The 18,126-nt window shown below is 34.9% G+C and overlaps 1 protein-coding gene across 39 annotated transcripts in view; it reads right to left on the reverse strand.

The window, feature by feature from the left end:
• Positions 1-18,126, reverse strand: part of RIMS2 (regulating synaptic membrane exocytosis 2) — a 614,217-nt gene that overhangs the window by 218,644 nt on the left and 377,447 nt on the right. For all 39 annotated transcript variants that reach the window (XM_047088894.1, XM_047088906.1, XM_047088888.1 and 36 more), the window contains 3 exons: positions 13,853-13,921; positions 6,482-6,638; positions 4,003-4,119 (listed from right to left, as the gene is read on the reverse strand). In XM_047088894.1, the coding sequence (XP_046944850.1) occupies positions 4,003-4,119; positions 6,482-6,638; positions 13,853-13,921 (343 nt within the window). The remainder of the gene's footprint in view (positions 1-4,002; positions 4,120-6,481; positions 6,639-13,852; positions 13,922-18,126) is intronic.

Below are 18,126 nucleotides of genomic sequence, written 5' to 3' on the forward strand. Positions count from 1 at the left end.
TGTTCTGTGTCTTTTATATTGTTAATGTTTTGCTACTTTGTAGTTCCTAAAATTAATTCAGTATGATCGAGGTATGTTAAAATTTACTCCTGAAGTGTAATAAATAAAACGTATTATTTTTGCAACGAGAGGTTTTTTTTCATTTACTTTCTCTGTATTTTCAAACTTTCAGAGATATGGTTCCCTCATAGTTGATAACTAAAAAGACTAAGAAAACAATAAATAGTTATGGGTCAGTTGGACACTTTCTGGTAGCTGGATGGCTGACAAAAAGTAGAGAAATGGCCTAAGTGTGTGAGGTATCCTAGAGATCCACATAACATGGCATTTTTCTTTTTAGAATATAAATGCACAACAGAAAAACACTTCCGAAATAATATATCTTAGGCCAGTGTTAATAGTATTTTTTGTCATTATCCTAAAAGTATACTGCATAAAATTAAAGGTACCCAATATATTTTGGTCTCCAGGACAGACATAAAAATGAATACTGCAGGATATCTCTGACATGTTACAGAAATATTATCTAGTACTCTATAATTATTCTAATACTAACTTAACTCATGTAAACAAGCTCTTGAAGTGATTTCTAATATGAAAGCCACATAAGTTGTCCCAGGAAAATTATGTTCCTAGTAGTAGTTACCAGGATTTACCAGAGAAACAATGATCCAAAAAGTATGGGGGCGGGGGGATGGAGAAGAAGATGAATAATGTTATAATTCATCATTTTAGCTAACAGCCCTGCATCCAAGTTTCTGAGTTACTTGTAAAGAACCTATTTCCTTTTCAACACAGAATAGGATTTTGACTAATGATAACAGAGATGTGCAGAGATATAAAGATCCAATCAAATGTTGATATAGGATTCTTTTTAACACCACCTATAAGGATATGAATACTATATTTCCTCATATCACTTAGTTTAGCCAGATACTATAAATTAATGCCGAATAGTAGTATTTTTCATCCAATATAGCCAATGTAAAAGTCATTATCTTTATGCACAACTTTCCAATATGTCAAGTCTTCATTCACACTGGGTCTTTCTGATATATATATGTGTTCTGCCTCTGTATTTATGCTCTTGCTCTCTCCTGAATAAACCTCTCCGTTTTTCAAGGTCCAACTCATGTTTCTACGCTCTAAAGCTTTTTTTACAAATACCTGTATTAACTGATTTCTCATATTTCTACTTAATAGGCACATTAAAATGTCACTTATCTGTAAGCCACAAGATCCTCTAAAATGTTAAAGGTAAGGCACACGTTTTGAGTACAAATATCCAATTCAGTATTGCAACCGGAGGTGCTGTGTCATTTAATCTACCCAACAACTCTATGAAGTTAGTACTATGTTCTAATTTTATAGATAAAGAAATCAAGCATCAAACATGTTAATTTTCCCAAAGTAACACAGCTAGCAAGTAATAAAAAGCCTAAATTCTAACCCAATGCCATTTGGTTCCAAATCCTATAAAAGAAAAGAGTATATTAAATAGAATATTCTGGTCCAGTGCACCAATTATTACTGACAAGAAAAGTTAATGCACTCCTCAAAATGCCTAAATTTTACTTACTATCTCAAAGGAAATTCTCTTTTAGGTTTTTTAATTAACAGTATTACTGACTGACTCTATAAAATGCTATTCACAAAAATTCACTGCAAGACTTCTAGGGTATTCTAACCTTCTAAACAGTGCATAAAAATTACGATGCCTTCACATGCATTCTATTATTGAAAATCTTTTAGAATATTTAGAATATAAAGTATAAAACAGAAATCAAGAACCCATTGTTTAATAATGTGATAGGCTACCTAACATGGATAATACTATACTTTTTGATTTTTGATTCCTCATGTTAATAAGTAATTATTACACAGATAACTCAAAGCTAATATATTAGAAATAGTTTTGTAGTCCTATATAAAAGAAATTCTATTTTACTAATTAAAAAAATTTTAGGGGCGCCTGGGTGGCTCAGTCGGTTAAGCGTCCACCTTCGGCTCAGGTCATGATCTCGCGGTCTGTGGGTTTGAGCCCCACATCGGGCTCTGTGCTGACAGCTCAGAGCCTGGAGTCTGTTTCAGATTCTGTGTCTCCCTCTTTCTCTGACCCTCCCCTGTTCATGCTCTCTCTCTCTCTCTCTGTCTCAAAAATAAATAAATGTTAAAAAAAATTAAAAAAATTTTTTAAACATCTCCCAATTAGGAGTAATTATAATCTGGTAATCTATAGCACTCTAAAGACTTGCTGAAACTTCAGGGATCAAATGCTTTCAAAACCTCTGAATTATTTGAACATTTTGCCAAACTGAAGATTCATAAAGTTATAAAATAAACAAGAAAAATAAAATGACATATCAATTATGACTATATTAACTATATACCAAGGATTGAACAGAAACTTTTTTTTAACATTAATACTATGGCCTTTTGTCTTAAAATATTGATAAATTATTATGTGTTTGATATAATAGTGACAATTTTGTTTGTGAGGATAATTCAAGAGGTTAATTTTAATCCTTTCTTTTCTGCAGGATTTAGACCATATTGTCTTCAGAGAAAATATCAGGTCCATTTCTCCTTAAAGAAAAACTTTACATAAACTTGAAGGATTTAAAGTCATTTCAGACATTTTTTTCTTTTGTCGTGTCCTTAACAATCTTTCAAACAGCAAAGAGTTTATGAACTGCTACATGAATAATTTCCAGAGATTATCAAACTCATTAGAATTCTATAAGGCAACAAAAGTACTCGTTCACCCAGCCTAATATGACTCCTTCCAACTCCTAATCATGCCAACAAGGGATCTTTCACTTAGTATTGTACTTGATGTGAAACCATTTCTATAGGCACCATATCTATAATTACCCCTAAAAACACAGATCACGATGAAAAAGTTAAACAAATGACAAAGAAATAAAATACTACATTAACTTTCATTTGACAACTCATAAAGATATTAATTTAATAACTTCCTACTTCTTAGATCTCAGACAGAAAAGCCAATACTTGTTCGCCACTATTGAAGAATATAGATAGATGTTCCCTATCTTTTATTTTGGAAAAGTGTATTCAACACACTTATAAAATTATAAGCCCGAATTGACTATAACCCTTGATTTAGACAAAAACAATTAAATTCATAAGTAGTGACAATGATAAATATTGGGAACTTCTCACATCAGTTGATTTAAATGTCTTTTTAAAAATCGGTTTAGGATGCACACAAAGTGACTTCTGAGGTTCCTTGTTATTTTATCATAATATTCTCTGAAGAGTAAATTAAGCTTTCTTTCCTAATCCTCATCTCAAACCCATTTGATAGTGTGGGGGAAGTATCATAGCATTTTTCATTTTATATATAACCAAACCAAGAATTAGAGGGTTAATCAATTGGCTTAACTTAAAAGCAAACTAGTAGTAATTATCATATGCATCGAAACATATGTCATTTCTAAGTATGTCACATTTAGTGGAGCAAATTCAGAGAATTCCTCCAAATCCAGCAATCAACAACCATAATGCTTTAAGATGCAGAACAGGTTTACTGAAAGCCATGAGGAAAAACCTCTTCATGAATCAGTTTCTGTGTCGGTTACCAAAACAAACCAGGCTTGTCTCGTCAAAGTATTTTTACAGGTCATGATTGGTTATGATAATGTTAAAATAATAAAACATATCATTTTCATTATATTGTCCTTATAACCTCATGTGAAAACTCACTAACTTAACTGGTTTGAGTTAACAAAGGACCAAAACGGCAAGAGCAAGGTGATTTTTTTTTTAAACCAACGAAAAGTTTGTTCTTGTTGGTTTCATTTTTTTTTTTTTTTTTTACCTGGTGGTCATAAGAATGAATGTAGGAATTGTAAAGGAAATGGCTTTCAAAAAAGAGATGACAAATATCCAAGTTCAGTATGAAAATATTTTACGGTAATACCTTCTTCCTGAAGGCAGCGATTATAATAAGCTCTAATAGGATTTAATCCTATTTACCTGTCTCTATCTGGAGAATAATGGTCATCCATCACACGATGTCTATCCATTCGGCTAATTGTATTATAATGTCCAGCAGTAGACCGTGTTCCTCGAAGTCCCTGTTCCACATTCCGACTGAAATAGCAAAATCCATTAAATGTCTTAATGAACCATAATCATATACTACATTAAGAAATGAGGTTTATTAATAAAGAAAGTAGAAAAAGACAAAAATCACTCTAATGTCAAGTCCGAGATTTTTGTTTTAACTAACTGAACCTCTGGCTAATGGGATACATTTCAACTGGAGGTTGACAGGGAAGTTAGATTGTTGCTATAACAGATATAAACATAAAACTAAGCTAATATCAATGGGGATAGAGATAAGAATTATCAGAATTATTAATGGACAACTCCCAGGTTTCTAGTAGTAATTCTTATATAAAATACAGAAGGAGGAATAAATCTGTGTGGAGAAAATGAGTTCAGCATGTTGCTTGTAGTTAATATTGCTGTATCTTGTCTTAGGGATATGACTTTTATCCGTTTTTTACAATCTAAACTGAAGTCTTTATAACTGATCAATGATGACTTTTTAAAGTTAACATTCTTGGCCTGGATTGTCTACTTACACACTTCGTTTTCATGATAGAATACACTTCTTATATGAGCTCTTATTATGGGCTTTCTATTAGGTGTAGCTGAATGTATTCTAAAACTTTGCCTATTTTCTTTAGGTATGTTCAGATATTCTTTTCCTGGTAAAAAGTCAAGCATCCTTCTTTTTTCTTTTTTCCTTTTTAAATAAGGAATGGTGGGGCACCTAGGTGACTCAGTTGGTTAAGCGTCCTACTCGTGATTTTGGCTGGGGTCATGATCTCACAGTTCGTGAGTTCAAGCCCCGTGTGGAGCTCTGCGCATGTGCAGAGCCTGCTTAGGCTTCTCTCCCTCTCTCTCTCTCTCTCTCTCCTACCCATCTCTCTCTGTCTCAAGACAAATACAAATAAATAAACTTAAAAAAATAAGGAATGGCTTAATTTATTAAAGTTAAAATTCAAAATCCAGTTCTCTCTCAAACTATTTTTTTTTCCAATTTTTAAAAAACATTTATTTATTATTGAGACACAGAGCACATGTATGGGAGGGGCAGAGAGAGGGGGAGACACAGAATCGGAAGCAGGCTCCAGGCTCTGATCTGTCAGCTCAGAGCCCGATGCGGGACTCAAACTCACAAGCTGCGAGACCATGACCTGGGCTGAAGTCCGATGTTTAACTGGCCAGTCACCCGGATGCCCCTCTCTTAAACTTTAAATTTCAGATTACAAATATTCTATTGATAGGTCTACCACATTTAAGCAATTACTTTTCAGAAGACTTTTAATAGTTTTAGTCTCATTTACAAACTTAGTAAAATCAAAATCTTCAGATAATTTAAACAATGTTTATAAATTTAATATATTTTCTTTGTAATTACTTTAATGGTGTCTAAATTAAGTAAACACTTTCTAAGTACTTCTATTCATATATATTAAATAAATTAAATTTATAAATGTAACAATCTTAAGTTCTCTTAGTCCAATACTATGTGTAAAATTAAAATTACAAGGAAAATTTCTAAAGCTAAAACTAAATTATTCATTTAAAATAGGCATTATACGACTATCATTCTAAGAGTTCAAATTTTCTTAATGTAAAATGTAACGTATGTAAAATGTGAATTATGTAAATATATCTTGTCAATAAATACATTATTTCCATGGCTCTTATTCCTTTAAGCCTCTCTGTCTTTAACAGGATTGCTTAGAGTTTTCCACCAGGCACTGGACGTTTTCTGAGCCATTCTTCCCTCTACCTGTGCATCGTTTTTAATTCTTTGCATGATTGCTCCTAACCTAGAAACCCCATCAGATGTTTATTTTTTCCTATTTCTTAAATTATCAATACTAATATCACTCATGAGTATAGTTAATTGGTTCTAACTAGATCTGCTCAGTACGGATAAGTAACTGAAAGCGGGATCTTCTTTAAAATCTTCAACTCTCTGGGGTGCCTGGGTGGCTCAGTCGGTTAAGCGTCCGACTTCAGCTCAGGTCATGATCTCACAGTCCGTGAGTTCGAGCCCCACGTCGGGCTCTGGGCTGATGGCTCAGAGCCTGGAGCCTGCTTCTGATTCTGTGTCTCCCTCTCTCTCTGCCCCTCCTCCGTTCATGCTCTGTCTCTCTCTGTCTCAAAAATAAATAAAAAAAAGTTAAAAAAAATTAAAAAAAAAATAAAATCTTCAACTCTCACCTAAAAGAATACATACTTTAACCAGAGTTACAAAGTGGCCCATATTTTATTTGACTCTCACTATTTAGTTTATTGAAGAGAATATTTGCTTTTCCTCCAGTAACTTTTTTTCTGTCAGAATTTATTGCCTTTAGAGATTAGTAATGATTCTTTGTGATAAACAGGTTTTTCATATCATCCTACAAATAAAATGTATATGGTATCTTACCTTTGTGGAGGAGGGACACTAGGTGACCATGATCTAGTCCTTCCTATAACATCTACTCGGTGAGGAGATCCTGTTGGTGAGCAATGGTTTGATGACATTACTTGTTCTGGCACTGATAATGTTGAGCTTTGAAGATCTCGACCATTGTGTCGATAATCTAAAGGTACAAAGATTAAAAGTACAGTTATCTACCCACTAAGTCCTTTTGTATTTTGTACTTTAAATTTTTTTTTTTTTTTTTTTTTTTTTTTTTCAACGTTTATTTATTTTTGGGACAGAGAGTGACAGAGCATGAACGGGGGAGGGGCAGAGAGAGAGGGAGACACAGAATCGGAAACAGGCTCCAGGCTCTGAGCCATCAGCCCAGAGAGCCCGACGCGGGGCTCGAACTCACGGACCGCGAGATCGTGACCTGGCTGAAGTCGGACGCTCAACCGACTGCGCCACCCAGGCGCCCCTGTATTTTGTACTTTAGTGAAAAAATTAAATGTTGGTGAAGTTGAAAGTCTTTGACTCTATGAAATGTAAAGCATAATGAACAAAACATAGTACTATAATATAAAAATATTTTAATTGTGCTAGGTAGATTAAAACTTTTATATATAGCGAATTATCTTCTTGTTAAAGTCTATTTATTTTTGAGAGAGAAAGAGAGAGTGAAGGGGGTTGGTGCAAAGAGACAGGGAGAGAGAGAATCCCAAGCAGGCTCTGCACTGTCAGTGCGGAGCCCGACATGGGGCTTGATTCCGCAAACCATGAAATCATGACCTGAGCCGAAATCAAGAGTCGGACGCTTAACTGACTGAGCCACCCAGGTGCCCGTAGGCAGTTAATTATCTTTAATAAAGGATGCAAGTTTATTCTAAAAACATTGTCATCTCTTCAATGAAATAGAAGAGCTTCAGTTACGTCTCAACAACTATAAATATTCAAAACGATTAACTTCACAAAAGTTCATAAAAGTCTATGATTATTTCTTTAAGAGATAAACAATATTAGAAAGCATTCTGAATACTATCTGAAGTACCTGTGTAAATGGCTTTTCTTATAGTGCTTGACAGGGCTGAGATACAATAGATGACTGAAAATAAAAATACGACAATTCGGAGGAGGGAAACAGCCCAACGATTTGACACGCTTAGAAAAAAAGTGTAATAGAAGTGATATAACTCAAATGAATCTTGGAAAGCAATTGATATTTGACAGATGGGAAAAAAGTAGAAGGAATTCAAAGTTGATAGAAAAACAGCAGTACTATGTGGTGCAAAAGTAGGGAAATAGTTTGGTAAGTCTGACTCAAGTTGTATATATCTAAAACATCAGGAGGCTTGTCGTGGAAAAAAACCTGAACGTTTCTGAGCAGGAAGTGAGATTATCTCCACCACCATTATCTTTATCGTGTTCATCATGGCTGCTTTTGACTTTTCACTATGTGCCAGGAACTCTGCTGGGTACTTTACTAAGTGTTCTGCTACAACACTTGTTTCAGAAATAACTCAGAGAAAGTATTGGTTCGTATGTGATTTTTCCCAACATGTTAACATGCTGCAGTATTATCTGAAGTTGGTTCCTGAGAAATAGAGCAAGAGAAAGAAGCGGGTGGACATGAATGATTGAAGGAGTGGCCTCAGGAAAAAGGAATTAGAAGAGCAGAAGAGGGCATGGGAAGAAACGAAGCACAAGCATTGACCTCAGTCAGATCCCCCTGAAGCCTCTGGAACATGAGTTGTACCGGTGTTGCTCTGACTTTGAGGCGAGGATCCTAGACTTTTGTGCTCCTAGGTTAGCCAGTCACTGACTGAAGACTGCCAGTGGGACTTAGGTGAGATTGTTTTGTTTGTCTAAGGCCAATTCCCTGGAAAGGGGGGCAGCTGTGAGTTCTTAGCAGCCAACATTCACAGTAGCGGAGGACGGGTAAACCAGCTGAAGCAAAGGGGTTATGGGTGACGCACCAACAGTGTCCACTACATCCAGCAAATAATAGCAGCTGCAAGCAAAGTACATTAACAAAGCTGGATGCAGAAAGCCCGAGAAATACAGAACCACATATGATGCTCATTCATCCCATGTTCTCCCTTTTGGCCGGCTTCGGTCACAAACTCCGTCTTAGAAGTATTTATTGCATGGGTTCTTCCTGGTGTTTGTGAGTACTTCCCTTGACATCATAACTTTGCAGACTTACCCTCTTTTCCTTCTAGACATACTCCTTCCACCCAGATACCTTCATTTTATTTTCAAATCCTACATCTAATATTTGTACTGCTTAAAACTTAACGTGACTTTTAAAAATTGTGCTTGTATTTTTATTTTTAGTGTTTTGGTTACAAAGCTACGTGGGTTTTGAATGGTCTGATCTTTTGGTCCATGATTTTGCAGAGCACAAGGCTTTCCCGGGAATGTGTAAGTGATGTGATAGAACCAACTCGGCAAAGAAGATAATATTATCCTCATTTTATACCTGAGGCAACTAAAGTTTACATTAAGACATTTACTAGGGAATTGAAATTAGGTGCCAAATACTAGGGCTCGGATTTAAAGCAAAATCTATCGGACTTCGAGGCTCTCTCTGGGCTCTAATACCACATTCATCTTTCATGATCTAAGTAATCATTTAGGAATATGAAGCTGACAGCAGTATACAATTCAAACCAAAGGTTAGAGAGATTGCAGCAAGATTAATTGATCTTAGAAAACATAGAATAGACTGTCCAACAGAACTCTCTGGAATGGTAAAGATGTTCTCAATCAGCACTGTCCCATACAGTAGCCACTAGGCACTCATGACTATTGAACACTTGAAATCTGGTTTGGGTTAATGAAGAATTGAATTTTTAATGTATTTATGTTAAATCAATTTCAATTAAATTAGCTACGTACAGCTAGCAGTACAACTCTGGAGTAAGACAACTAGAGATGGCAACAGACCACACCGAAAAAATCAGGACATTCATTCATTCATTCATTCAACAAGTATTTATGATTGTACATGCAGGCCAGATTCTGTTCTGTGTGCTGTAGTGAGCAAAACTAAAAGCCTTGACCTTGTAGAGCTGACGCTTCAATTGGAGTGATGGAAACAATAAAAATCCCAATAAATAATTATGTGATATGTTTGAAGGTGGTAAAGTGCTAAGAGGAAAACAGAACAGAGTAAAGGGAGATCAAAATGCCAGAACAGGGAAACGTTTTGCAATTTTATGTAGCGTTGTCAGGTGTAGACGGGACTCACTGAGAAGTTGACATTTCAGAAAGAGTTGAAGGAAGTTAGATGCTTTGCCAAGTGGACAGAGAGAGAGGAGTTGTTCCAAGACAAGTGCAAAGACCCCAAGATAGGAGTCAGTCTGACATGTTCACAACAGCAGGGAGAAGAGGGTGCTTGGAGTGAAGCAGGCAATGGAGGAGATCAGAGACACCTGGAGGAAGGAGGAAAATCACGGGGGCCTTGTGTCACTTTGTAAAGATTTTTGGTAGTTGATCTAAGTGATTTTAATTGTTTTTAATGTTGGTTTATTTTTGAGAGAGAGAGGGAGGGAGAGAGAGAGAAAAAAATGTGAGCAGGGGAGGGGCAGAGAGAAAGGGGGACAGAGGATCCAAAGCAGGCTCCATGCTGACAGCACAGAGCCCCATGTGGGGCTCAAACTCATGAACCATGAGATCATGACCTGAGTCGAAATTGACTGCTTAACCAGCTGAGCCACCCAGGCGCCCCTTGATTTGAGTGATTTTAACCCATTAGAGGTTTTGAGCAGAAACTGAATATGACCTATCTTTAAACAGGATCACTACAGTTGCCACGCTGGGAACAGACTGAAATGAGACAACGCAGTAAGTCAGGCAAAAGACGAACCAGGATGACAGCAGTGGAGACATGGCAAGTCGTCAGATTCTGGACATATTTTGAAAGTAGAGGCATCGGGATCATTCTGTATAAGATTTGATGTCGGAGATAAGAGGAAGAGAAGAACAAGAACAAATCTAAAATTTTAATTCAAGTAAAAAAAGAATGGAGTTGCCATTGGTTTGATGGGAAAGATTAGGAGTTCAGTCTTAGACATGTTAAGTTGAAGATATCTACTACATTTCCAAGCAGAAATGTCCAGTGGGCAGTGGAAAATAAAAATTTAGACTACAAATAAGTAGTTTTGACTGGACATGTTGGAATTTTAGCATAAAGATGCTATTTAGAGGCACGGGACTTTATTATTTTTAATTGTTTTTTGTTAAGTTTATTAATTTATTTTTGAGAGAGAAAGAGAGAGAGAGAGAGCATGAGCATGAGCAGAGAAGGGGAAGAGAGAGAGGGAGAAAGAGAGAATCCCACGTAGGCTCCAGACGGTCAGCATGGATCCTGATGTGGGGCTGGAACTCCTGAACCACGAGATCAGGACCTGAGGCAAAATCAAGAGTCAGATGCTTAACCGACTGAGCCACTTAGGCGCCCCAAAGGCACAGAACTTTAAATAGATGTCAACACTAGAGTAGTGAATGTAGACAGTGAAAAAAGTCCAACGATGGAGACTGGGGACATTCTAATATGAATCAACAACAATTTGTGATCAGATACAAGATCAAAAAAAGGGAAGAAATAAATGAATCTTAACATTTGATTAGCTCCTTAGGAAGTTAAGAGTATCCTACAAAGAGTTAGAGAAGTTTAGAAGGTTTACCAGTTTGGAGAGGGGGAGATAACAATATTTTCAGGCATATAGGCAAACAGTTACACACATGGAAAAGAATCTTGGGAAAGACAATAGGACTGTTGATAATGATTTGAGAGTCATTTATAAAAAGAGCATCACTGAAATCCAAGGTAGGGGAATATTTAGAGACAAAAGAGATGATCATGTAGTTTAAGAGAGACTATTGAGAAAAAGAGGAAGAGTTGGTATAAGAAGAACACTTAAATAATGCAGCCACAGGAAAACTAAACAGAAATATAGAGGTTTAAGAAAATGTTCATGACTCATAATGTACAGAGCTACTCAGAAGTGATAAAAAATGAGTATTGGGGTTAGGTAATTAGCTTAGGAAATCAGAATATTATATGTGATGTTTAAGAGCCAATTATCAAAACATCACTCTACCTTCCCATTGGAAAATAAATTATGTGCATTTATTTGCATATTGTTTCAGGTCAGAGTAGAAAATAATACTAATGGTCTAAGTGGCGATAAACTCATACCGTGCGTGCACACACACACACACATTCCATTTATCTGCATTGTGGGGTGAGTCGACTTGTTCAAAGAATAACTGGTTTATAACCATTCTCATTCTTCTACTCGGTATACCATTGGAGTACAAAATCCATGCCAGTAATTGCTTCCCTGAGAAACCTAAATTTCAATATCAATCAAAGATTCTATTTACTTTGAAGAATATTAGCAATGCAAATGTAAAAATTACCTCTGACTTAGAATAAACAAAGTAAGTAAGCAAATGGGAAATATTACCTCTGACATAGTTAATTTTCAAGACACCTGCCTTGGAAACTTGGAAAAACTAAATAAAGCAGCTGAAACTGTTCATTATTGAGAAAAGGTTGATAGTTCACATTAAAAAAGGGTTTTGAATGGTTGCAACTAATACTTTGAATTTGACAGGTATGTAATATGCAGTTGGAAACAAATCTCTGCATATGGGGAATAAGTATTAACAGATTACTGGTGTCTTGACTTATACTAGTTGTTTATTTTATTTTTTATATTTTTATACTAGTTGTTTAAAATGCTACTTAACATGGGGGGGTGGGTAAGGGAGTTTCTCTGTATAGGTATATATACAATTCACACTTAAAATGCCTTAGGAAAAATTTCACAGAAATATAGGATGATATGCTTGATCTGACAGTCAAATTATTAAACTATTGACTGAAGCATTCATTCTCTGTTGAAAGAATTGTTAACGATAGAGCTTTAAAAGAAAGAACATTGGGGTGTCTGGGTGGCTTAGTCTGTCAAGCGTCTGATTTTTGACTCCTGATTTCAGCTCAGGTCATGATCTCATGGTTGTGGGATCAAGCCCCCTGTTGGGCTCTGCACCGGGCATGGAGCCTGCTTAAGATTCTCTTTCCTTCTGGGGCATCTGGATGGCTCAGTCAGGTAGGTGTCCCACTCTTGATTTCTCTCAGGTTGAAATCTCATGGTTCATGAATTCAAGTCTGGCTCTGGGCTAACAACCAGCCTGGAGCCTGCCTGGGATTCTCTCTCTTTCCCCCTCTCTCTAACACTCTCCTTTCCCCTCCCCTGCTCATGCTCGCTCTCTCTCTCTCTCTCTCTCTCTCAATAAATAAACATTAAAAAAAAGGAAAAGATTCACCTTTCCTCTGCCCCTCCCCTGTTCACACTCTTCCTCTCTCCCCACAAAAAAAAAGAAAAAACAAAAACATTAAAAACAAGAAAAAATATATTAAAAAAATTTTTTTAATGTTTATTTATTTTTGAGAGAGAGAGGTTGAGTGGGAGAGGGGCAGAGAGAGATAGAGGGAGACACAGAATCCGAAGCAGGCTCCAGGCTTCGAGCCGTCAGCACAGAGCCCGACACGGGACTCAAACCCACAAACCACAAGATCGTGACCTGAGCTGAAGTCAGATGCTTAACTGACTGAGCCACCCAGGTGCCCCAAGGAAAAAATATTTTTAACAGAATTAACATGTGTAAATCTTAGTTAGTACGATACTTATGTAAATGTAATTAGTACACCATTTACGAAAGTTATGAGCCTATGAAAAGATAATATTTCAGAAACCACGATACCATAATCCTGATTTTCATGTTTATAAAAAGAATATGGAGATGCTTCAACTTTCTAATGGTGACAGATTTCAAGGATTTGAAGTCATTTTCACATTTGTTTAAGTCCCAGATAAATCTCTAACCATAAATCAGGCAATATTTTAAAATTCAATAACATAATTTCAAAATCAAGCGGTACCTGATATGTAATCAACACAACACAGTAAAAATTATTTCAAAAAGCACATTCAAATATTTGACATATTTGGGTATGTTGGTGACATCAAAAAGATTTTCATATTTTTCACATGGCTGTGCAGTATAAAGAAGTTTTAGTTACACAATAGCTCTCCAAATTTATGGTGAAATCCTTATTTTTGAGTAGTTTAAAAATAGAAAACTTAGAAATATTCACTTATCTTACATCTTTCAATAATAATATTCAATCAAACAATTGATAAGAGTTCCAGCAACTGGAATTATTCAGGAGGTTAAAGTGCCATAATGTTGCTTGGGGGAAGGGGAAAAAGAGGCAAGTTATTTCTCTCTCATTTTATTTATTATTTAATCTATTTTTTGGTAAATAGTGAATAATACTTCCTTCTTATTACTACATAGGAATTCTGCAATTCTTACCTGATACTATACCAATTCCATCATCACAGTCATAGTCAGACACTTCACTATCACTTATTCTTTTTGACCCTATGAAGCAAACAACAGGAATAATTAAAATTGCTGATTATTAAGGGAAAAAATAAAACTCCTCATCAACCTGAAAACCAAATGAAAGGATTTTGAATGAAACACACCTGAGAATAAAAAGTAGAGAAAGTCATTGTGCGCTCACACTTATTTTTACACATATTTCATGATGTAAAGATATTGTTCTTAAATTACTCTTAAAAAATTTCCTAAATGTCCTAAAACTTGAAATAATATTAAACACCAAATAATATATGTAAGTGGTTTGATGCTGATTGATAAAATCTATTGAACAAAAAGCTAAGTTAAAAATAGCTAAGTCAAGTCAGTTTTAGATGCTTTTAGACAAAGACACTTAAGTCTATACAAGTTTCAAAGCAAGACAGTATGTTATTTCAAAAGCATTCATGGGCTTTTTTCTAATATGCATGACTAATAAATTAAATGTACCCCATTCTTCCTTTTTCACACTCATGGAGAAGAAGCATAATTTAAGAGACACCTTTCTTTTAGTATTAGTTTAGCTGTTCCTCCGCTGGTTTGAAAAGAAAATGAGAAATAAATCATCCACAAGCTTATTAATACACTTAAATTGTGAAATGTTATATTTTCTAAGAAATAGCCTAAAACAGAGCAGTAATAATTATCATAATACAAGACCTCTGTGTGTGAGTTTCTATTACAAAAGAAATCTCTTACAAAATTTTAAAGTGTTAATCATGCTATGGCAAAAATGCCACTAAATTGATGGCTAAAGCAGATTTCCTTCACATGTAATTATGAAATATATCACATATATAAACATGTTATAATGTTTTTAAATATCTCTCATCTCCTACATGTGTCTTAAAATAGGCACATCTCACACAATAGAATATGTTGTTATAGTTTTTTTCCTTCCTTATAATCTGAAAATGCTTAATGGTAAATGAAAACAGTGTTGCTATTTCAAGAAAGACTTCTTTCGTCTGTCTACTTGTACTACACATTAGTCATTAAATAGACTAAGTTCAGTTATCAGAAAGTAAATAATTTCCATAAGGTTTATAAAACACTAAGAGCTCACGTTGGGTAAGGTGTCTAAAGTAGCAATAATCAAACATTGTAGGAATGCACTCCAATATTTGCAACTTTCTCTTAGAAATATTCTACACATTTTTTTCTTTTTCTTTCTTTTTTTTTTTTTTTTTTTGCTTGAACCCCTGCCCTCCTGAGAGAGGGAAGCGTCTGTTGAAAGGACTCTTGTTTCCCACCTTTTAATGGGTACATTAAAAACATCTATCTATCTGTTTTGATCATGTGGTCCCATTGAATGGGTTCACTATTTTCCATCCGAAGCTTATATCATAAAATTTTAAACTCAATCAAACCACAGGCTCTTTCTTATAGCCCCAGTTGATATGGAAACTATAATTACCACACAATATCCCAAAAGATTAGGCACAAAAGGATTTACAGAATTATTATATACTATACATTCTAAATGGATGTATGAGAAAAAAAATGATACCACAGATGAAGCTGTTGAGGAGAAACAGAATAAGAATTGCTACTCATCTGGTAACAAGATCTCACCTTGTAAAATGTAAATGCTCAAGGACAGGGTAATGATTAGTTTCATGTGCCAGGTACACTAGGGTATAAAGATTACATGCTTTTGGTATTGGTCAAGAATCAGATCTGCCTCTGAAGTAGGATAAGAATGACACCAGCAAAAAAAATGAAGTTCATTTTATCAGTCTTCATAAGTTGTTTTGTGTGGGGTTGTGCGTAGTGTTGGGGACTAGGGGATATATGTGATTTAAAAATGTCGCTTCCTTCCAAATGTTGTTACTTTCCTGACAGAAGTTGATCTATTTTTGCTAGTGATTCTACAGAGGTTAAATACATGCAATTATGTTGTCTCTACTTGGATGTTGTCATTTAACATCCTGATGAATTCAAGTACTTAAGTTTAATGTCACTGAATATATCAATCTTCCCTTTGAAAAGTAGTGTGTTCAATGTCTTGTTTAAGAAATCATTCCTGAGCTTATGAACAGAGATATTTTCATATTTTTTTCTGAAATTTATAAACTTTGCTTTAGCACTTACATCCTTGTCTATCTTGCACTGAGTTTATGCACGGTATGAGTTATGGATGCAACTTTGCTCTTTCCATATGTATAACATATATGTCCATTTTTAGCATAGAATAACCTATCAATTCAAGGTTCAGTGAGTTATATTTTTCGTAGCAATTTGTCCACTTTGTCCAAGTTTCAGTGTTTGCTACAATGTTCATAATTTTATCATACTATTTATTGTTTCCATTTGATGGAAACGTTTCCATTTGCTGTCTGAACCTTCTTTTTATTCTTTTTATTCTGTCAATAAATTTCACTAAAGGTTTATTTTGCCATTTCAAGGGACTAATGGGCTCCACTGAAAATTTGTTTTGCACTTGAGTTCTGCTTTTATAGTTACAATGTTTTTCTTTCTACTTTGAATTTATTTCCTTCTTTTGCTAAACTCTTAAATTGGATGAATATGCCAAAATTTTCAGGCTTTTAATCTTTATTAACATAAACGTTCCCCCTCTGAGTATTTTTCTACATTACTAAAATATTTATATATAGTGTATTATTTAAAGTTCAGGTCTAGGTATTTTCTTCTTGAGTCTATTAGATATTTACCATACATCATTAAATCCAAGGCACAAGTGACTGAATAACACATGATAATTGCAGAGATAATAAATCTTAAAAGGAAATGTTCATTAAGGTGTCTATTTTCAAAATTTTTCAAATATATGATTATAGTTTATTATTGTTTAAAAAAATTGACATAGTAACACTGGCATTTAAGAAAATAGACTATATTGTCAAGCTTTTGAAATCTGTCAGAAAATGAATTATTAAATAGTATATTAATAATTCTTACAAATGTTTCATGGATATAACAGAAGAATACAAATTCATTATTTATTAGATGCGGACTTCTTTATTTGACAGGAGAACTATGTGGTTTGATCCTTTTGTATCTTTCCTAAATTTTTGTTTGCCTGACCTACCAGTGATTGAGAAAAATTAAAATGGAAACTTCTTCAATGGTGGTGAATTTGTTAATTTTTCTTTCTAGTTTACTTTATGTATATTGAAGTTAGTTCATTTATACCTACAAGTTTAAAAATATTTCAATAGATGTAGAAGAATTATTTGATAAAGTTTGCCCCCCATTCATGATAAAACATCTCAGCTAACCAGTCCAAAGGAAATTTCCTCAAATCAATAAAGGGCATGTACAAAAAAATCTGTAGGTAACATCACACTCATGACATATAGAATGCAATCCTCCTAAGACAAAGAATTAGCTAGGGATGTCCACTCCAACCCTTTCTGTTCAGCACTGCATTGCATTACAGTATAATACAGCAAGGAAAAGAACTGAAAGGCATACAGATTAGAAAGCAAGTAGTGACATGATCAGGTGGCTTAAAACTCCTAAGGAAGCTATAAAAAACTTATTAAGACTAACAATTTAGCAAGATTGCAGAATATATACATAGTCAACATACATAAATGAACTATATTTCTTAGAGAATAGCAATGGATAACTGGAATATAAATTTCAAAGCCACTATCTCTTACAAGAATACCCAAACACATGAAAAATTTACGAGTACATTTAACCACAAATGTGCAAAACATGTATATCGCCAACCACAAAACACAACTGTATTTACTTCTTAGGGCCGCTGTAACAAAGTACTGAACACTTTGGGTGGCTTATGACAACAGAAATTTATCGTCTCACAGTTCTGGAGGCTAGAAGTCCAAAATCGGGGTGTCAGCAGGGCCAGGGGAGAATCCTCCCTTTTCTCTTCTAGCTTCTGGTGTTTGCTAGCAATCCTTGGCTCTCTTTCACTTGTAGATACGGCATTCTAGTCACATGGCTGTCTTTTCCCGGGTCTTCATATTGTCTTCCCTCTGTCCATGTCTATCTGTGTCCAAATTTCCCCTTTTTATAAGGAAGTCAGTCATACTGGATTAAGTCCATTCTTGTGACCTCAAAATTGAATACTTGACTACTTCTACAAAGACCCTATTTACAAATAAGGTCACATCTTCAGGTACTGGAAGTTAAGACATATACTTCCAGTGGGACACAATTTAACTCAAAACAACTGCTAGCAATTTAAGAAAATTTAAATAAATGGAGAGACT

The sequence above is a fragment of the Lynx rufus genome, unplaced genomic scaffold, assembly GCF_022079265.1.
Source record: "Lynx rufus isolate CCGP_SWC_20201006 ecotype Redwood Valley unplaced genomic scaffold, mLynRuf1.p SCAF_26, whole genome shotgun sequence".
Taxonomy (NCBI): domain Eukaryota; kingdom Metazoa; phylum Chordata; class Mammalia; order Carnivora; family Felidae; genus Lynx; species Lynx rufus.